Here is a 22,833-nt window from a genome sequence, read left to right as displayed (position 1 = left end):
TGCTGTTCCAACAGGACAATGCACGTCCGCATGTATCCCGTTCCACCCAACGTGCTCTAGAAGGTGTAAGTCAACTACCCTGGCCAGCAAGATCTCCGGATCTGTCCCCTATTGAGCATGTTTGGGACTGGATGAAGCGTCGTCTCACGCGGTCTGCACGTCCAGCACGAACGCTGGTCCAACTGAGGCGCCAGGTGGAAATGGCATGGCAAGCCGTTCCACAGGACTACATCCAGCATCTCTACGATCGTCTCCATGGGAGAATAGCAGCCTGCATTGCTGCGAAAGGTGGATATACACTGTACTAGTGTCGACATTGTGCATGCTCTGTTGCCTGTGTCTATGTGCCTGTGGTTCTGTCAGTGTGATCATGTGATGTATCTGACCCCAGTAATGTGTCAATAAAGTTTCCCCTTCCTGGGACAATGAATTCACGGTGTTCTTATTTCAATTTCCAGGAGTGTAGTTGAAATGAACCATATGTACCAAATCATTTCGCCCCAGTTGTTTGCGCACGTTGTTTATGATGTAACGGTGTAACTGATGCCCCATCATTAACCTCCACATTGTTTGCTACGAAGTGTTGACGGGTGCTTATTGGTGAATTTTCTCTCGTAAGATCAAACAACATCTCCTCAAATCCTGCTGCACGAACAGTTATCTGTTGACAAGCATGGGGAGTTCTCTGCTGTTTGAAGGGGTCAGTTTCTCGCAAGTTGTTCTGTCGATATATCCTTTTGCAACTCACATTAAACGCGTGCCTGTAAGTTACTATTACATCTAACGCTCCATCTTCGTCACCTCTCCTGGTTCTTAACAGACGTGGATATGTCGCAATCGATTGTGTATTTTTTTCACAGTTGCTTCACCAACGTCGATAAGAAGTTATTTGTTAGCTAAGAAGGATGAGCTGTCTACAAACTCGTGCCTCACAAGCGTTGCTCCTTCAGAACATATTGAGTTCCCACTGTTTACTACTCATCAAACATATTAATGTTGCCGTATTATAATAGCTAGATGCTTCACATAGTTAACTGCGAAATAGCAGTTCTTATGAGATTTGTGCACATTATTTTGCTGTCAGCAAGTAACGTTCATTAAAGAACATCGTCTAAACATCATGAGCCGCGCTTGAAATGTTTATTTACCAAACCGGTATTCGGGTGTTTAACCCATCGTCAGTGGAGGAACAAACAACTATATGTAGATAAATTTCTACAATATGACAACTGAACACATAACAAAAAATGTTAGGTCGTCGTCTAAGACGTAACTTCGTTTCAGATACCACTGACGATGGATTATACACCCGAATACCTGTTTACCAAATAAACATTACAAGTGCAGCTCATGATGTTTAGAAGCTCTCCTTTAATAAATATCTTATAGCTGCGGAGCACAACACTTTCAGAAATTTAAAGTAACGTTCAGGTACCTTCGAATAGTTTCCTTTGTTCTTATTTTTAGTAAAATTTGACATTTGCTAACAACAAGAGAAAAGATGTTGCTAATTGAAGGTGCAACACTGCTGAAAATTATTCGAATCCAGAGTCATCTTGCATTATCAAATGTTGTTGAAATGTGTGTGAAATCGTATGGGAGTTAACTGCTAAGGTCATCAGTCACCAAGCTTACACACTACTTAACCTAAATTATCCTAATGACAAACACACACACTAATGCCTGAGGGAGGACTCGTACCTCCGCCGGAACAAGCCGCAGAGTCCATGACTGCAGCGCCTAGACCGCTCGGCTAATCCCGCGCGCTTTGCATTATCAGTTGTAGGGACAACAGCGGCAAACGGCGAAACAAGGCGAGATTCGCGACAAACTGCTTCGGAGCCACTTGCTACTAGCCAGTATTCATTACATGTCCTGGCTTTCTTCCGCTGTTATATTGGTAAGTATATCTGAGTTGCGGGATGCTGACACGGTCTGAGAGAATAATTTTTTTGGAGGGGGTGGGGGAGGGAGCGAGCAGCTGCCAAGTCTCCTCCCTCTCACTGGTTGCGCCTTTGATTCTCACTTCTGTTTAATTTTGTTCAAAATGGTTCAAATGGCTCTGAGCACTATGCGACTTAACTTCTGAAGTCATCAGTCGCCTAGAACTTAGAACTAATTAAACCTAATTAACCTAAGTACATCATACACATCCGTGCCCGAGGCAGGATTCGAACCTGCGACCGAAGCAGCAACCCGGTTCCGGACTGAAGCGCCTAGAACTGCTCGTCCACAACGGCCGGCGTTTAATTTGGCCCTCAGGAGTTGGTTCACACTGTGCAAAGAAGAACGGCGATCCTACACAGTGAGCTGCCATTTCTTTCGCGTCCAGAAGCCGGCGGCGGCGTTGACATGAGACTGGCGAAGCGGCCATTCTGCGAGAACTGGCGCCGCTGTGTGGACAAACGTGATGGGAGTGAACTGCAGGCGGCGGTCGTGAAGCGGGCCGGGCACGCGGTGGCGGCTCCGAGAGACGAGAACACGACCTGCAACTTGTCCGGGCGCCGCGTATTTATGGGATAACTGGCGAAATCGTGAAGCCGTCACCGGCCAACAGGTTTGCAGCACGTCACTGGAGAATGCCGGACGCATTATGCAACGGCGGCGGCAGCGGCTGCTGCACGCCGTACACGCGTGCTCGCTGCAAATTGCTGACCCAGACCTGTCCGTGTTCCCGCATGTAGAGCGAACGAGCGCTCGCTCCGGCCCTCGAACAAAGTCTGCCCCGGTCGTCCTCCGCAACTGCAGCGCCGCGTGACTAATAATGCAGACGCTCTGTCCGGTGTCCTCAACGGTTCCTTTAGGTGAACATCCACGACCGCCGTATTCCTATCCAGCGTAATTTTCTCTGATCAGACGTTTTTAAAATTGGCGCCGCCACAGGTTGACTAACGAAACACAGAAACATTTTCTTGGGCCTATATTCTAAGATAAAGTGTAGTAGAAACGTTAAGAAGATAAATCAATTGTTCCTGTGTGTGTGTGTGTGTGTGTGTGTGTGTGTGTGTGTGTGTGTGTGTGTGTGCGAGGGGGGCGGGGGAAGGGGAGGGGGCAGAAGAACACCGAACACGTAGAACGCATCATACATCGCCATCCTGCATTACGAATTACTCGCTGTTTCTCATCAAAGCCCGTGACTACACGTACATCGACATCCACATACATATCCGTACCTATACACAGGTTTAAAGCTATCCTGTGATAAAAGTCATCACACTGACAAATATGTGTATCCGCATATCCAAATACTTCATGTAAATTTTTGCAGCTGAAACGTAATTTAACATCATCACGTAAATAAAAATCTCGCGAGGTGCGAGTATGACTCGCTCACCAAAGGTTTCATACAAACTTAAGTATGTATGCAGACGGTTTACCCATTCTGGAAATCGAAGGTTTCGATGATGTTATCAGCATTGATACTGGCGAGGTATCGGTCTTAGGGATTCTAAGACATTCGAGAATGTTTAATTTCAATATCGAAGTCAGGTAACAAACGATAAAAGAAAAATATTTTCGTGTGATGTAGTTGCAAATTAACAATTTATGATTTTTTTCCCTTTAGTTAAACTGTGAAAACTATCCTCTTGCTGAATTTCACGACTTTAGGTCAACGCGACATACCCTGCGGTCGCTTATGACTAAGTTTCTGAATTTCAAAATGTGTGACGGAAATGGCAGTATCTTTTGACTGCACTGACTTAGTAGTTTCACTTTCTTACACAGACAAGGATCTGTAGACCTCAACTTGTGATATAAATTGCAACTTGATAAGTCTCCTGTTCCCGAGAAAAACGATTTTGAACAGTCGGACGGACAGACAGACAGACACACAGATGGACAACAAAGTAATCCTGTAAGGGTGCCGGTTTTTACCAATTGAGGTACTGAACCATAAAATGTAAGTAAACTGTTTATTATTTCGAAACCGCCAGAACTCTTAATACATTTATCCCACTGTGAGAAAAGCTTTCATGGAAAAATGGTTGCGGTTGCCTGCGGAACCGTGACTGTACCCACGCGTGAACCTCTTAAGGGCTCTAAAAGTATGCAAATCGCGTGGGAGAAATTTTGGAGGTTTGTGGTAAGTTCCTATGGGACCAAACTGCTGAGGTCATCGGTCCATGGACTTACACACTACTTAATCCAACTTACACACACCCATGCCCGAGGGAGGACTGGAATCTCCGACGGGAGTGGAGGGGAGGGGGGGGGGGGGGCAAACGTGTCAAGGCGCTAAGACCACGCGGCTACCCACCGCACGGCTATGGGGAGAGATCTGGACTGTATGGACAATAGATGATTCAGATGGCTCTGAGCACTATGGCACTTCACTTCTGAGGTCATCAGTCCCCTAGAACTTAGGACTAGTTAAACCTAACTAACCTAAGAACATCACACACATCCATGCCCGAGGCAGGATTCGAACCTGGGACCGTAGCGGTCGCGCGGTTCCAGACTGTAGCGCCTACAACCCCTCGGCCACTTCGGCCGGCGGACGATAGATATGGACTTCCCTGCGAAACTTGTGCAGCGTAGTCGACACAATCTTAACAACATGTCGGCCCGTCGATTTACTTCGGACGATGAAGTGCATGTCTGGGAATAATCGTGGTTCCGTAGGCAACAGCAAACATTTTTCCATGAAGTCGTTAATCGTCTTATCTCACAGTGACACGAATGTATTAACAGTTACGGCCATTGATTTTGAAATAATAAACAGTTACGTACTTTTTTCCTCATGTTTCCTTTTTATTTGACTATTTCTTATACATTAATACCTATTGTGACCCCGTTGAATGTGGTTGATGAGTTGTGTACGGTAATGGTGCATGGTGCACGCGGAGCAGCAGGCGGGACTGGTGGTGACGGGTCTGCTGGCCCTGTCGTGTTGCAGGCAAGAAGTGGCGCAGCCTGACGCCGCAGGACCGCCGGCCGTTCGTGGAGGAGGCGGAGCGGCTGCGCGTCATCCACATGCAGGAGCACCCCAACTACAAGTACCGGCCGCGGCGCCGCAAGCACAACAAGCGCGGCGGGCCCTCGCCGTCCGGGGGCGGCGGCGGCGGCGGCGCGGGGGCGGGCCAGGGGGCGGCCGGGGGCGGCGGCGCAGGCGCGGCCTCCCCGGCGGCGCGCAGGCACGGCGCCGCCACACCCAAGCTGCCGGCGGCGGGCTACGGCGGCGCCGTGCCGGCCTACGGCCAGTACCCGCAGTACGGGGGCGGCGGGGGCGGCCAGCAGGCGTTCGCCAAGGCGCCGCTCTACGGGTCGCCCTACACGCCGCTCATGCACACCCCGGAGGCGTCGCCCAACGCCTCTCCAGAGCCCTCCGAGTCGCTGCGCCTCGCGCCCAGGATGGCCAGTGCCGCCTCGCCGCTGCTTCAATCGCACGGACAGGTCTGTGTCCGACTCGCAAGTCTACTAGTAGCTCTAACACACACCTCACACACTGTAGCGGCGAATGCGGCCAAATTCACCGTGGTCTTTCAGTAAGGTCTACCAGCTGAACTGCTCGGAAACGTCGTCGAACTACACATCGTATCTCTGCATATCACCTTCCTTAAACGCACTTACCTGCGAATTTCTCAACTTATTTCGTGAGCAAACACCTTCCATCGGACTATTCTTTCTGTTATCGCATATTTCTCCCTGACTGACGACGTTCGTGAAACGTTTTGAGAAAAAATGGCACTCTTCCTTCCATCTACTCCAAAATCTGATCATTTGCGGTTTCAGTCGAAACTGCTTGCACACGTTTTTATCTTCCTCAGTTTGAACGCAGCTTTGACGCAGTTCTCCACGGCAGTCTAACATGGGCATCTCTCTTCATTTCTGCATAAGTATTGTAACCTGCACTCCTTTGAATCTGCTTACTCACCATTAAAAGACTGACGATTCATTCTTGCCTCGGATCTGTACCTTCGATGATACTATCTTATAGTCCGGTTGCACCACAATTTCTTTTTCCCCCATTTCGATTCAGTTCCACCTCATTAATTATTCGATCTAGCCATTTAATCTTCAGCATTTTTGTGTAATACCTCATTTCGAAAGCTATTCTCTTCTTGTCTGAAATATTTGTAGTTCATTCTTCATTTTGATCAAGGATACACTCCAGACTTTCACAAAAGATTTCCTAACGCTTATACACTGAAGCGCCAACAAATCTTCCAAACCCTGAGCACTCGCTGGCTGAATTAAAATGTGGCTAACAAATCTTCAAGTTTTAATCGTTTCTTCCTTAACTTTAATTTGCTGACCAATTTTTCCGTCGTTATGTTTGCTAAAATGTCAGTCACTCCAATATAATACTAACTTTATTTACAAGAAAACGTTCAGCACACCATCCGAAGAACGCACAGCATCAGTATTGGCAGAGTGTTTCAGGAAGAACGTATCAGCTCGCAACAGTCTGCCCAGAATAGCAGGTCAACTGGGTGGGATAGCAATGGAGCTCTACGAAGTTCGTAGAATTACACTTCTTTTGTTGCCCTCTATTCACGAAGAAAGGTTACCTATCCGCGTCTTCCTCTTCACATTCGGAGGCAACCGCCGTGTCGAAGGTTCAGGGTTGACATTTTCTGTGGGAGTCATCCTACTCCACTCCTCAGTTGGTGAAAATCGTGGGAAGATTTTGAGTAAATTAATGCCTGTTTTTCTTCAATCTACTGCAGAAGTTATTTTATGCTGCATTTGGAACTTTTTGGACAAACCCCAGCAACTCGCGAGGCGTTGTTGACATCTGATCACTCACACGGGAATGAGGAGGCGCCATTCGTTCACTATAGTCGTTCCCCTGTTTCTAGACCAATACTGCATTGAGAACTCATTCGTCTGGCCTTCCGTAGGTGCCGTTTTGTGGACACTATCAATCGCCTCCACCATCCTCCCAATCACGCTTGGTACAGTAAATTTTCAAGGGACTATTTGCTAAGTGATGTATTGATGTGTGTGGCTTGTCATGAGCGCTTGCTTTATCCCCGTGAGATTTGTGCGGCAGGCAGCAATAGTCCCTCGTCTTCCTACATGTCTCAGCAGTGCTGGAAGAAATGTCTTTGCTGACGTACCCGAGCAGAGGCCAAGTGTAGAGTTGCTTCCTGCCTAGTGTTTTACACAGTGCAGCGTAATCGACATCACTGCTCACCGCGCCTCTGACTTATCAACGCAGGGCGACAGCTTAGAAATTTGTTTTTGTCCCGTCCCCAGACTGAAGCGGGCTTATTTCATTTCAATACCAAAGAGGATTTACTCTGTTTGGCATATCTATACGATGTTCGTTTGAAAAGTGGAGTTTATCGGGTAGCCCTCTGTAAGTACCCTATGTTCAGTAAGTGTTAGATATTTGGTTGTGACTGTCAGCAGGGCGTAGGTGGAGGTGGCGACCTACCTAGGTGCGACATGTCTGCAGTAGCTGGAAGTTACACCTACTGTGAAGTGAGACGTCTGATTCCATTTCTTTTGTGTCCTCTCCACATACTGTCGTGATGTATTATATTCGTACTATCACATCTCTTGGAAGATGGTGCGACACTTCGCTGGTTAACATTATGCTGGCGATGGAAGGAAGATTGGTTGTAATGTCGTTAGAGAGGAGCACGATCTTGGATTGAACGAGGTTGTAGTGGGAAGCACGCTGTGGCTTTTTAAAGAAACTACCACAGCAGTCGCCTTAAGCGATGTAGGAAAACTGCGGAAACCGAAGTGCTGACGGCTGGACGGTTGTATGAGCCTCAGCTCTCCCGAACGCAAGCCGCACGTTGCTCGACATGCCAGTTATGGCAAAATCAAATCAAAGCAGACCATCCTCCAGTATTACAACAGTGGTACATTAATTTTATTATAGCTATAAAGAACGCATTACAATGTTGCCGTATAGTGAGACAGTCAAATTAGTCCTCATATTAGGTAAAAGTTTTTAACACATACAAATGCCTGAAATTTGTGGAAGTAATAGAAAACTTTGTGAAATTGCTAACTAGTTAATTGCTAAAATAATTCTACTTCTTATTGTTGGTTTACTGCGAGCTCTAGAGAAACTTTGGGTGTTGTGATTACCAGATTATATTAAAATATTTAATGTAGCTGATGTATCTGTACACAGTCACTAGTAAAACTGTATTAGCAATTTTTAAGTTACTTTTATGTGCAGTTTATATGTATACAGTATTGTAACTAACATCCCACTGCTAAACAAGACTAAATACATAAAGTAGCTACAAAAAGCACACATATAAAATAACTAACCATAGAAATCACACAAACATTGAATTAGTTGGTAAAACTGCCGAAAACAAACATTAATAACAAACTAACCTCAATAACACGGTGGAAAAATTTGTAAAGTGTAATGACAGTGCGTGTTAATGAAATTCGCTGCTTGTAAATGTAAATCTATACTTATTTCAGTTCAATGAAGAAGTTTCTTTAAAAAAAACCGAAGCACATCTCGCGTTGGAAAATATAAGAGGCATTTATTCAGCTGCATACAGATCTAACGTCGAGAACGTTACTATAGAGTCTCTGATGTACGTGCAGGATTGTTATAATTAAAATGAAACTATTCACGGAGGGCCAATGTGGGCTTTAATTACCACACAGAAGTGAAACTTGGCAGAAATGTTAATGCGTTAGTTCGGGACCGATTTACATTGGAAAAAAATTGTCCTAATTTTGGCCACCAGGTGCAAATCTTGCTCTGTACAGCATGTCATCGACGTCTCCGATGCTCCTATTGGACTCATTGTGTAAACAGCGGTTGGTAATAAAATCAACATTATGCCTTTCCCACTTGTTTGGCCTTTTGTCTCTGCGTCCCGGTACTAATCCATAACATATGAAAACATTTCTACACGTCTTTCTTGCATTGACGGTCCCAAATTGGCGACTGCTAGCAAAAATTGAAATTAATTTTTTTCTGGTGTAAATCGGTTCCGCACTGACGTGTTAGCTATATCTATCAAGTTTCGCTGCCACACTACAGTTACAGCCCACAATGGACCTCTGTCAGTAGCTGCACTTTAATTATAACCACCAGGTAGCAGTTTTCTTGCCATTTGGTTGTCGAAGTTTTAGCCTCGCCCTTGCAAGAGGCTGATCAGGAAGCTCGGCCTTTACATCTAAAGCTCCGCAACAGTTATATTTGTACATCAGTGTAAAGTTGTCATTGGGAACGGAGATATAAATTGCTCATTCTTGGCAACAGTAGAGAGACGTGCTAAGTGTCGTGTTGTGTGGCAGATGGAGGAGAGTCCGCGCTCGCAGCAAGACCAGCAGCAGCATCAGCAGCAACAACAGCAGCAGCAGCAACAACAGCAGCAGCAGCAACAACAACAACAGCAGCAACAACAGCAGCAACAGCAGCAGCCGCCGCCTCCCAGCTCCTCGGCGTCGTCTTCCTCTGCATCCAGCAGCTCCGCGGCGGGCCTAATGGAGGACGTGAATGCGGCAGCGCTGCCCACGCCGGAGATGTCGCCCATGGACCAGGACAAGGACAACTTCCAGTTCAGCGAGGAGAAGCGCGCCTACCAGCAGCAGGTAGGCCACTTGTACCACCTCCCAGGCCGCACCACTGGCTCCACTCTACAAGCGATCTGCTTTTGCGGACTAAAACATGTGGATTTCATGTGCTAAGAGAATTTTCATGATTGCTTTAGGGATAGACCCCCGAAGGTAAACCAACAGTGATCAACGACAAAAATGTCTGAGGACCTGGGATACCCCAGATTAGAACGTATTTCCAAATCCCAAACATATTTAGCAGTGGCGAAGCATTTCTGGGTTCGCTGGCAGATGCCTGAAAACGAGCTAGGATACACGAGACAGGACTTGGAGACATCCTGTTGGCAGTTCAAATGTGCAAAAATTGACAGGGCAAGTGGCATTACGACTTTTGATTGGAATTTAATAAAAAGGAAAACGTTAATTCTTATTTACTGACAGAGTGCGTAAGAGTTAAAAGTATCACATTAATAGGTACGGGCATCATATTTAACTGGGTAAATATGATTGCCAATAAAACAAGTGTGTCGAATAGAAAACATTGTTAATTTGTATTTGCCATGTGTATGCAAAGAAGCGAGGGCCGACGCTATGATTGAGAATTCTGTACTTGTTTCCAAAGTTTCTCCAAAACTGCTGCTGACAGTTGACGTGCTTATGCAGTATATTTGTTCTTTCGGATATGTCCGAAAGGACAGAAGCCATTTTGATCCAGCAGCCATTATGAATTAAGAAACAAAGGAATTACAGACATTGGCTGCTGCGAGTCGGCATTTATTTAAATCAATGGGGAAAGTGGACAGATTATTTTTCTATTATGCAGGAGACCCGGGTTCGAATTCCGGTCCAGCACAGGTTTTCAACTTTTCCTATTGATTTAAATCAGTGGACACTCGCAGCTATGTCTGTTTATTCCCTTGGGTCTTAGTTGATCTTCATATTTGGAAAGACTTGCCGTGAAAATGATTCGCATCTTAAATTTTTCGAAGCGAGAAAATGAGATGAAATTTCGTCGTCATTGTACTGTATTGTGTTAACGAGGTTTAAAATATTAAAAAATTATAAATAACGTTAACCAATAGGAAATTTGTCCTTACAGTGAGAGCCGACCTGGTAAAATTGCATTACAGTAGTGTGTAAGTCACTTATTGAGGACTTCTTTCCTGACAAAATTGTCAATAGGCAAGTGCCCACAGGAGTACCGTCTAGATCCGGGTTTAAGTCCAGACTGGGAACACGGTTACTGTCTTGTTTGGCAAGTGTAAATTATAATTGCATGACGCTCCGTCTCTAGTTTGCCGATACATCCTTAGCTTATCAGGAGGTAAGATGCTAAATTTTCGGCCCACTTTTTACACTTGATGGTCGTCGCAGTAGAAGCAGTACTACATCGTGCTTTGAATGAGTGTAGAAAGCCGAAAAGATTTTATCATTTGCCGATAAGACATTCCAAGGCTGTTCCAGCGACAGGCGTAGAGAGTCATATACTACGCATTTACACACGCTCCAACGGCTTGACGTCCAGGAGTACAAAGCTTGCTTCATCAGAATGCCGACAACTACGTCCATTACTTTATAACGATGTGGTTTCCTTTCTTTCCTTTTTGTACTAATTTTTCTACAGATAATGAGTAAGGAACTTTCGTGATTGTTCATGACTCCAGTTTCAGTTCTGGTCTAGTGTATGACAGATGCAAATCTCGCCAAATGACAGGCTCCTCCCGAATCACTGAGAAACTGCTTGATAATTTCAACGAAGACAATTTCGTCCTCATAAAATGTAACAAAATATACCTTGCGTCAAAGTTTGCTTTTGTACGAGCCTATTAGGTCACTATCATGACAAAATAAGACCACTGGTCAGGAAGTATTGCACCTGGTGATATCACCCATCTGCTTTGACCCGTGACACCAGAAAAACGCCGGACATACACCACTTATCGGAATCCAGTATGTGTAAACCGCTCTCAGACAAGGGTTAGGGTTATTCATTCTCACGGTATTACGTTCATTGGCTTTGTGCATGGGCAACCAAACTGTTACCGCACAGCCTAACCCAGACTTAGGACTAGACTAAGATGAGTACCGCACCTCATATTTTCGTGACAGGTCCATTCCTCTGGTCAGTGTCGGTAGGTTGCGCCCAGCCGGAGCTGTTGTGTTACTCTGAGTCTGCCGGCAGGTGTACCGCCACCAGTCGATGCTGAGCAGCGCCTACGGCCACCACGGGCACGGTCTGCACCAGCACGGCCACCCGCACCACGCCCACGCGCACCACGCCCACGCGCACCACACGCACGCGCCAGCCGGAAGCACCATCGCCACCATGGGGCTCAGCAACGGCGGCGTCGTCATGATGTGCACCAACCAGCGCGTCTACGAGCACAGCGGCGGCATCACCGGCACCTTCTACCCGCCCGTCGCCACTTCGCAGGTAGGCAGCGGAAAACAGCATGACCCCGTCTCACAAACGCTGCCGTATTATACCATTCTTCCGATGCTCCCCGACCCTTTTTAAGTTTTCCTAGTAGTAAATCTCTGAAGACTGCTCTAGGATCAGTGAAAACCTCTCCGTTTGTCATCATTTTGTAACTTAATCAAACATCGTCTTATTAATCCTATTAAATAGTTTCCATTTTTGGCAAGCAAACAACCTTTGTCACACAAATATGCCCTTTTTAATCCGAACACTTACCTTTCGCCTTCCATTCTATTTTTCTGAGGCGCTACATTAGATAGTCAAGCGTTTTTTTTTGGTCAACGCATCCTGTAAGCCGGCCGGAGTGGCCTAGCGGTTCTAGGCGCTTCAGTCTGGAACCGCGCGACCGCTAGGTTGCAGGTTCGAAACCTGTCTTGGGCATGGATGTGTGTGATGTCCTTAGGTTAGTTAGGTTTAAGTAGTTCTAAGTTCTAGGGGACTGATGACCTCCGATGTTAAGGCCCATAGTGCTCAAAGCCATTTGCACCATTTTTGCACATCCTATAAAGCACCTTGATTTTTTCTAAGTATTGCATCCATTGCGAAGCGTAAGGCCTGAAATGCCTTTCTGGTGACTTTACCTTTCATAATGCCACTCTGACCGTAAACTGACACAGCTCCTTTTCCATTTTCACTGCGCGGGTTGGCGCAGTGCTGAGACACTGCATTCATATTTGGGAGAACAGTGGTTCATATCCCTGTCCGGTCATTCAGGTTTAGTTTTTCCTTGGTTTCTCTAAATCGCTTAAGGTGAATACCTATATGGTTCCTTGTGAAGGGCAATGGCTGATATCCTTCCCCAATCCGCGATTATCCTCCATCTCTAATGAGCTCGTCATTCACCGGCAGTTAAACCCTAACCAACTATCTTTTCTTTCTTCTTTCCTCAGTTTTGCTCCATAGTGTTCTGATCAAAAAAACTTGGATGCGTGGACTGTCAATATGATTGTATGATAATTGTCGCGTTTCTGCCGATAGCTTCTGGACTGTGCGAAAGACCAATTTAAGTCTCCAGAATCTTAGACTCTACATACCAACTTGAATAGTCGTTTGGTTACTCTGGTACTTCTTCCGTGCGACTTTGAAAGCCTGCCAGAGGGCACGGATCTCGAACTCGGCCGCAAGGGTCACTGCTCCATCTGCGAACTCTAGCTTAATCGTGCCATTGTGCTGATGTCGGACAGAGAGTTGCTGCTCGCGGCCGCGTTTTATAGCTAGCTGCGCTGTGGCCCTCCCTCGAGTTCTGTATTCTCTGCGCTCTCATATCGTTCTCACTTCATACTGTTGGTTTCGCTCTCAGACTTCGCTGCGTCTAAGGTTTTCGCTCTTTGGATCACTTGTTTGGAATTCATTATTCTGCCGTGGCGTCTATGTTGTCCTATTTTTCTTTGATGTCTTCCTGTTCACACTCGGCGAATCGCTGTTGATTGCCCCTACGCGGTCGGTCCAGCCTTACTTGGTTTCTATAGCCATTCCCGACCACATCTCGGTCAGAATATATACCACCTCTCCAAATGGTTTTAGAAATTCTGAAGGATTTGCATCCATGTGTTCTGCCTTGTTTAATCACAAGCCTGACAAGGCTTTGTCAGACTCAGATCTAACACTGAATGCGTCATTTCCTCCAAATCGACACCCATTTCTTCTCCTTGCATGGTGGCAGACACTTCCTCCTCGTCCTCTTATAGCCTCTGATCTGCTCTTCTCGTTGTTTTTAACAGTGGAGTTCCATAAAGATGAGCTTGTACGACATGTGAATAAACGTCCAAAGTGTTTGCTTTCGGCTAGCAAGTGGGCACGTTATAGTGACGCGTGCCTTGTGGTGTTGCAGGACAACCAGCACCTGTACCAGAGCAGCAGCTCGTCAGCCACGACCACGGCGGGCAGCAGTGGCGGGGGTGGCGGCCAGGCCACTCCCACGTACCTGTCGGGGGCTGGCGGGTACCCGGGGGCCGGCAGCAGCTCTCCACACTACGGCCACCACACCAGGGCTGCGGACGCCTACCAGGGTGAGTTTCCAGTGGTCACCAGGGCACAGGCAGAGCAACACTCTGTTACCTTCTGTGGCCCGTCACGTAACACACTACTCAATCCGTGTTAAATATTGAAGCAATGACCACAATTCAAAACATGTACACATATTATAACTATAAACTCACAATTATTACGATCATTTTGCGGCCTCTCATTGTAAAAACAAGACAGTATTGCATTAGCTATTAGCAAGATCCCTAACCATGCACGTACCCAGTTTTGCGATGTAATATTTGGAAGAAAGTGTTTCCTTCTGTCCTTTAGACAAATGTTCTTTAAGAAAATTCTTTTACTTTATATTGTCCACACTTCAAGAACGTTTTAACATAACTTTTATTTAAAGCCTTTGACATACTGAGTGACCCAAAAGTCTGCTTACATTTGAAAATCTAATACTTCACAGATTGTATGTAGAGCGGTAAAAATTGTAATAATTAACATAGCAAATGATTTTTAGCAAAGAAGATATTCTTCATAGCAAATGCTCATACGTAACGATCGACACTGTGGTAAAAGCAGAGCGTGATTGGCCTGGTATGCTATAAGATAAACAAATCAAGCAAAGTTAAATATGATAAGTTTACGCAAAGGGAAGTTACCATTCAGTAAAATATTTTAGTATTAATTGTTTAACTACATTAGCGGACTTTAGAATTTTATTCCTAACGTGTGCTCGTGCTAGAAAAGAAGTGACAACTGATTTTGTATTTTGGTTATTTCCCTGTAAAGATCAAATTCTGTTACTATAAAGTTCAGGTAGGAAATAGTGGCTTACATTTTATTGCAAGATATTCTGTGTTGTCAAAAAATTATTCTTAATTTGTACTGTTAGTCATCTTATATGAACAAGAATTTTGACTTCCCTGCTTTTCTGTACTCGAAGCGATGTTTTATTCCCGCCTTTCATTATTTGTTTTTCTCTCGCCTTGTATGTTTTCTTTAATATCTTAAGAATTAACTGAGAAAGAACTAAAGCCTAACATGATTGAGTATACAGCAAGCAGTCGGTAGTCGCCCTGGCTTTCGCCTGTAGTAACCACCGATGACGATGAAAATCCCGACACCAGCACGTTAAGACTAAGATCTGTAACAGGTTCTTACAGATCTGACCCCTTTGTCCTGTCACTGCTCTCTCTGAATCAACAATTACGCAGCTCTCCTTTAAGAGGAGTGGGCTCGGATCACTTCTTCCTGCGAAGAAACAAATTAAATATAAAGCATTTTGCGCATTCAAGTCAACAGCGTCACCATTGCCGTGATGTTTATTTGTTCTTTTTGATGTAGTTAATTTTTGAAGAGCGTCATGTTATAATCATATCTATATTGATGACATGAGGCCACGAAGTTTTAATATTTGTAACACAATTTATGGATGAATTACGTGGAACACTTTCCTATTGAAAGACACTGAGGACTTCCTGTATAATGACGATCCTTTGTGAAACTTCCTGGCGGATTAAAACTGTGTGCCTGACCGAGACTCGAACTCGGGACCTTTGCCATTCGCGGGCAAGTGCAGAAGTAAGGCTCTGAGGACGGGGCGTGAGTCGTGCTTGGGTAGTTCAGTTGGTAGAGCACTTGCCCGCGAAAGGCAAAGGTCCCGAGTTCGGTCTCGGTCCGGCACACAGTTTTAATCTGCCAGTAAGTTTCATATCAGCGCACACTCCGCTGCAGAGTGAAAATCTCATTCACGATCCTTTGTGATTGGCTTAACCTTTGTGCTTGGCTTAAATCCTCTCACTTTCCATGACTCTGAAATCTCGCGAGTAAAACTGAATTACTAACCAGTTTTCTCCGTAGCGATGAGAGACATTTGTCCTAAGGAAATAATCGTTGAAAAGATTGTCCATTGTGCATTCCGACGGAGTTGGGAAATTCCAGCAGAACAGTGCGACACCCCACACATCCAGAGTTGCTATACAGTGGCTCCAGGAACACTCTTTTTGAGTTTAAACACTTCCGCTGGCCACCAAACTCCCCATTATTAAGCATCTCTAGGATACCTTGCAACGTGCTTTTCAGAAGAGATTCTGCTCGTACGGATTTATGAACAGGTCTGCAGGATTCATTGTGTCAGTTCCCTCCAACAGTACTTGAGACATTAGTCATATCCATGCCATCTCGTGTTGCGGTGTACCAGTTCCTTTGGCTCTTCAATGTGGATAAGGAACAGCAGAGGGCCTATAACGCTACGTTGGGGAACGCCAGAACTCTGTTGGAGACAGCTCATAACAGCAGACTGTAGCGTCGTTCTGCCTGCCGGTGGGTGTCATTTAGATGGCGCCGGTCTGTCGTATCGCCCCCTGCAATATTACCAAACGTCCGTCCCACGCGGCAGCAGCAGGTGGCCCGCGGCGTAGCACGGTAGCTCTCGTCCGTAGCAATCGCGACATATGCTGGAAGCAGCTGGCTGGCGTCGTTATTAACCTCGGTGGCACCGGTGCCACTTAATTAAGTCCCACTCGTAAATCTGGCCGCGAAACGCAGCCACGTCCGCAATAAGCGCCGCGTCGCGCCGGCCCTCGCCGTTATCGCGACGTATCTCCCCGCGCAGCCGCCGCCGCCGCCGCGGCTGGTGCCAGACCACCGCACTCAAAATGTTTGCAACTTTTCAGGACGAGTCCCTGTATGTGGGTGGAGAGGACGCTTTTGGGAAACTTGCTAAAAGAATAAAAGTGGTTGCCTTCCGCAGAAAGTCGTCTTACAGACTCAGCTATCCGAAAACAGCACGCCACGCAGCTTTCATCTGTCATCGCTTGTCCACTAACTTCTAACGAGAAGTCGTACGAAACTCAGATCGCGCAACAGGTATCGGTACCGGGGTTGACGTCGTGTTCATCGACTTCAGGATGGCATTAGATACAGTTTGCTTTGTTCTTCACTGAACTGAGCATCGAACCAGAATTGAGACTTGGTTCAAGAGATCCGAACAGAAACGGAAAGGTGATTTCGTGAGTACAATCTTCAAAATACTTAGGAGAACTCTTGTATCAACTCCCATAATGTTAAATTTATTTTGATACATGCGGTACCTGTGGCCTTATTGCATCGGTTGACTTCTCCGCTTTCAGTGTAGGCAACAATCAAAATCTTTCGTCATCTGTTGGCTGTGTTATTCATGACAGTGTCAGGTGACCCCTCCGAAGGAAGTGAGTACCTGAGTCCCAGTTGTTTCTAGTGAGTTGTTGTATTCGACCAAGCATATGCAATGCAACATCTTAATGCAGTGCAGCTTGCAAGGGCGGTCTGTATGATCAAAAAAGGATGGGCTTTCCGTCATGTACTCCAGATGCCAATGCCTCTCCATATGTCATCAACAGGTTGTGGACACGCTACAGGGACACAGGTCAGTACACAAGACGAGCTGGACAAGGTTGCCCATGCATTACAACCCCATGTGAAGACAGATATCTGGCCTTCTCTGCGTTGTGGCGTCGTATGGATATCGCCAGAGCACTACAACACGATTTCAGAAGTGCCACTGGAGCTGTTGTGTCCGATCAGACTGTAATGAACAGCTTAGGAGAAAGGACGTTACGCCACAGACGTCCTGTTCTAGTATCCTAAATGACACAACATCTCCCAGTGCGCCTTCAGTTCTGTCGATCCCATGTCAACTGGGAACTTCGTCACTGGCGAAACGTGTTATTCACAGACCACAGATATCCTCTGAACGCAAGATAATGGTCTGTTCATATGTGGAGACGCCGATCGGTGAGACGCACCTGCGAAATGTGGTCCAGGAAATAGACAGATTCGTCCAAGGTTTTGTGGTTGTTTTCGACATCTGTAGCACATTTAAGTTCTTTTTATGTATACGATCGAGGATACAATAATGCCAGCCGGTTTGGCCGAGCGGTTCTAGGCGCTTCAGTCTGGAACCGCGCGACCGCTACGGTCGCAGGTTCGAATCCTGCTTCGGGCATGGATGTGTGTGATGTCCCTAGGTTAGTTAGGTTTAAGTAGTTCTAGGGGACTGATGACCTCAGATGTTAAGTCCCATAGTGTTCAGAGCCATTTGAACCAATTTGATACAGTGATGTTCTGTTGCGCGCTTAATTTGTTAAGATAAAGGTAATTTGGTAATATACCCAGTCCTCAATTATTGGTCAGTGGTTTATGGCAGACGCCCAAAGCCATGTTCCCCTTTTTCTTTTGAGCAGTATATATTAATGATCTAGTAGATAATGTCGGACGCTCCATAAGGCGGTACCTGGCATTCGCCGTTGTCTGTAGGGAAGCTATAACGCCATAAATCCGTACCCAAGTGCAGAAAACCTGAAAAAGATCGGCGTTTGATGCTAGGAGTCGTAATTGCCACTGAACATCAATAAATGTAATGTACTGTGCATAATAGGCGAAGCGATCAATTACTGTTCGAATTACACTACAGGCGATAGTCCCTAGAAACAGTAACAACTGTAAAATACCTAGGGCCTAAGGTGGAACGACCATAGGAAGAGACGCCGGTCTAAGATCCTTTGGAAGAATCCTAACAAAATGTAATTCGACCGATTGTGTGTACTGCTCGCCAATGTGGGAAACAAGGTGAATAAAATTACTAGAGGATGTCGAGAAACTCCAAAGGAGAGCAGTGTACAGCTAAAATTCCGAGGCGTCTTTCCAAGAAGAGTTCTTTTCTATCATATATATACTACTAGCCGCTAAAATTGCTACACAAGAAGAAATGCAGATGATAATCAGGTATTCATTGGACAAATATATTATACTAGAACCGACATATGATTACATTTTCACGCAGTTTGGGTGCTTAGCTCCTGAAAAATAAGTACCCAGAACAACCACCTCTGGCCGTAATAACAGCCTCGATACGTCTGGGCATTGAGTCAAACAGAGCTTGGATGGCGTGTACAGGTACAGCTGCCCATGCAGCTTCAACACGATGCCACAGTTCATCAAGAGTAGTGACTGGCGTATTGTGACGAGCCAGTTGCTCGGCCACCATTGACCAGACGTTTTCAGTTGGTTAGAGATCTGGAGAATGTGCTGGCCAGGGCAGCAATCGAACATTTTCTGTATCCAGAAAGGCCCGTACAGGACTTGCAACATGCGGTCGTGCATTATCCTGCTGAAATGTAGGGTTTCGCAGGGATCGAATGAAGGGTAGAACCACGGGTCGTAACACATCTGAAATGTAACGTCTACTGTTCACAGTGTCGTCAATGCGAACAAGAGGTGACCGAGACATGTAACCAATGGCACCCCATACCGTCACGCCGGGTGAAACGCCAGTATGGCGATGACGAATACACGCTTCCAATGTGTGTTCACCGCTATGCCGCCAAACACGGATGCAACCATCACGATGCTGTACACAGAACCTTGATTCATGCGAAAAAAATGACGTTTTGCCATTCGTGGACCCAGGTTCGTCATTGAGTACATCATCGCAGGCGCTCCTGTCTATGACGCAGCGTCAAGGGTAACCGCAGCCACGGTCTCCGAGCTGATAGTCCATGCTGCTGCAAACGACGTCGAACTGTTCGTGCAGATGGTTGTTGTCTTGCAAACGCCCCCATCTGTTGACTCAGGGATCGAGACGTTGCCTCACGATCCGTTACAGCCATGCGGATAAGATGCCTGTCATCTCGACTGCTAGTGATACGAGGCCGTTGGGACCAGCACGGCGTTCCGTATTACCGTCCTGAACCCACCGATTCCATATTGTGCTGACAGTCATTGGATCTCGAGCAGCGATGTCGCGACCTTTATCAAAGTCGGAAACGTGATGGTACGCATTTCTCCTCCTTACACGAGGCATCACAACAACGTTTCAGCAGGCAATGCCGGTCAACTGCTGTTTGTGTATGAAAAACCGGTTGGACACTTTCCTCATGTCAGCACGTTGTAGGTGTCGCCACCGGCGCCAACCTTGTGTGAGTGATCTGAAAAGGTAATCATTTGCATATCACAGTATATATATATATATATATATATATATATATATATATATATATATATATATATATATATATTGAAAAAGAGAGAAATCAGATTTCACGCGCGGGTTGCTAACAATTGTTATTCACACGCAGAACACCTGACTGCTACAAGAATGTGGTGGGGAGTGGGCTGGTAGCGGTTCTCACGCCGTGAAGTGGCTTGCGGACTGAAGACGTAGAGGGCGTAGTACTATCCCAGAGTTGGTGGCTGGTGGCCAGAGACGCAGCGTTGCTTGTCTCGCTGTGGCGCCGGAGAGGCGTCCACGCACCGTTGGGCGCCGTCCGCTGTGGAGGCCGCTAACTGGGACACGCAGGCGGAAGGTTGGGGAGCGGCGGCGGCGGCACACGGCAGATAGGGCACGCAGACACCAGCTCTGCTCTGCTGATAGCAGCTGCACTCCTCCAAACAGTCGGTTCCCGAGAGAAGGGAGGCTTCCCATCTGAACGCACCTCATCGTCCAGTCTAGTCAGACTTCAACAACGTTACCAGTTCTTCACACAAGCACGTTGTGTTTGCTCGAAATAGAAGAATTTAAAGTAATATCAATATCAGTTCCCATTCCCATACAAAATTTGGCTGTACTGTAACGACACACGTTTCAGAACAGATGATTCTTCTTCAGGATCATAAGACGCTTCCCGGGCTTTGTGAACGGTTTGAAGACTTTCCAGAACTAACAGGGAAGAGCCAGATCCTGCGAGTCACAGATTTCGAGAGTTCTCCGTATACTCATTGAGGATTATTCGAAACCGACTGCTGTGAAGGTGGCCACTGTCTCCGTTGCAAAGGTTTCGCCCTCGGTGTTTCGAAAAGAATCACCCAGTTTCGTAAGAGCATAATATCCTCTACCTGAATAACGGTATAAACAGGAAGTTAATTTTAACTTACGCCAAGGAATACAAAGCTTTTATTTTCAAAATAACCTTCCAATTTTACAGTATTATTTCTTTCACTGCATCCAAATCTTGTGGTACTTTTTACAGTTACGTGTAGGATCAGATTTTTTATTTACCTGTAATAAGCGTTCAATGTGGTCCCTAGGGGAGGTACGACAAATACCTATACTATAATCAAACTTGAGGGCAATATTATGGAAATTGAAGAGGACGTAGATGAAGATGAAACGGGAGATATGATACTGCGTGAAGAATTTGACAGGGCACTGAAAGACCTAAGTCAAGACAAGGCCCCAGTTGTAGAAAACATTCCATTAGAACTACTGACAGACTTGAGAGAGCCAGCCCTGAGAAAACCCTACCATCTGGTGAGGAAGATGTATGAGACAGGCGAAATACCCTCAGACTTCAAGAAGAATGTAATAATTCCAATCCCAAAGAAAGCTTGTGTTGACAGGTGTGAAAATTGCCGAATTATCAGTTTAATAAGTCACTGCTGCAAAATACTAACGCGAATTCTTTACAGACGCATGAAAAAACTGGTAGAAGCCGACGGTTTGGATTCCGTAGAAATGTTGGATCGCGTGAGGCTATACTGACTCGGCGACTTATCTTAGGAAATAGAATAAGGAAAGGTAAACCTAGCTTTCTAGCATTTGTAGACTTAGAGAAAGCTTTTGACAATGTTGACTGGAATACTCTTTAAAATTCTGAAGGGGGCAAGGGTCCAGTGCACGGAGCGAAAGGCTGTTTACAATTTGTACAGAAACCAGACGGCAGTTATACGAGTTGATTTCCATCTTTTCGACAAGCTGAAAGAACATCTGGGGGAAAGAGATTTTCCAGTGACACAGCAGTTCTCGAATGTCGCCGTGACCAACAAGCGGATTCCTACCTCGAGGAATATAACGATTGATAGAGCGTTCCTATCGTTGTTTACAGACTTCGTAACTATGTTGCAAAATAGTGTCATGTATCTGTGTCACTTTGATATGTAGTTAAGCGTTCAGCAAGAGTTATTTGCCCAGCCACAATAAATTGTTACCTACTTTCTCAAGTCGCCTCGTCTGCTCGCCTTCCAAAATGGACGATAGCTTAGGGGCTGGAGTTCCTTTGACGACGAGATGCTTAGAGACAGCGCTCAAGCTCGGATGAGGAAGGAGATCGTCCGTGTCCTTTTCAAAGGAGCCATACCGACATTTGATGTAAGCGATTTAAGGAAACTAATGTAAAACCATGGTTGGTTGGGAAGGTATTTGAACATCCGCTCCTCCCAAATGCGAATCCAGTGTATTAACCACTGCCTAACTTACACGGTTATTTGCAACACAAATGACCTGACTGTTCGATTCCTGTGAATGGCAAAGGCTTTCTCTTGTTGCAAGAATTGAAGAACAGGATACACTCAGCTCCGCGAGGACGTTTTAATAGAACTTTGAAGGAGCAGTAGCCTTGCGGGAGCCTGCATTAACGACTAGGAGAGTGATGTGCTATCTGTAAGTGGCTTAGTACTAACGTTCTGTGACGACATTAGCATAGGACAGGCAACAGTCCTTAGCAGGATGTCGTCACATACACTGGTGTCCAAAATTAAAGCAGCAAACCTCTATTTTACGGTCCTGTGCCTAATTCACGATACAGTCATACAAACTGATAAAAGATGTCCGTACGATCGTGTTCAACAACCACGCCAACGACGAGATCAGGGCGCCTATCAAACGGGGTAATGTTTGCCGAGTAATGTAAATCCACAATCGCTGTGTGCATAGGCACAAACGGTGTTGTACGGCACTGTGAACACGCTTACCAGACTTTGCGGTGGAGGGACATAAGAAGAATGGAAGCAGGACCGTTGCAAACTGATGTGGCCCGATGCCTTAACGTGAATCGTTCTGTTTCGGACGTGGCGACAGTTCATAGAGACGGAACTGTTTTCTCGAAGACCAGAGCAGGGCCGACCACGTG

General features: G+C 46.0%; 1 protein-coding gene across 1 annotated transcript in view; it reads left to right on the top strand.

Moving 5' to 3' along the window:
* Positions 1-22,833, top strand: part of LOC126417121 (putative transcription factor SOX-15) — a 261,880-nt gene that overhangs the window by 224,698 nt on the left and 14,349 nt on the right. The window contains exons 2-5 of the mRNA XM_050085016.1: positions 4,898-5,394; positions 9,235-9,531; positions 11,678-11,929; positions 13,806-13,983. Of these exons, the coding sequence (XP_049940973.1) occupies positions 4,898-5,394; positions 9,235-9,531; positions 11,678-11,929; positions 13,806-13,983 (1,224 nt within the window). The remainder of the gene's footprint in view (positions 1-4,897; positions 5,395-9,234; positions 9,532-11,677; positions 11,930-13,805; positions 13,984-22,833) is intronic.

Source organism: Schistocerca serialis, chromosome 8 (genome assembly GCF_023864345.2).
Source record: "Schistocerca serialis cubense isolate TAMUIC-IGC-003099 chromosome 8, iqSchSeri2.2, whole genome shotgun sequence".
Classification (NCBI taxonomy): Eukaryota; Metazoa; Arthropoda; class Insecta; order Orthoptera; family Acrididae; genus Schistocerca; species Schistocerca serialis.
This window is presented reverse-complemented; position numbering and strand designations above follow the sequence as displayed.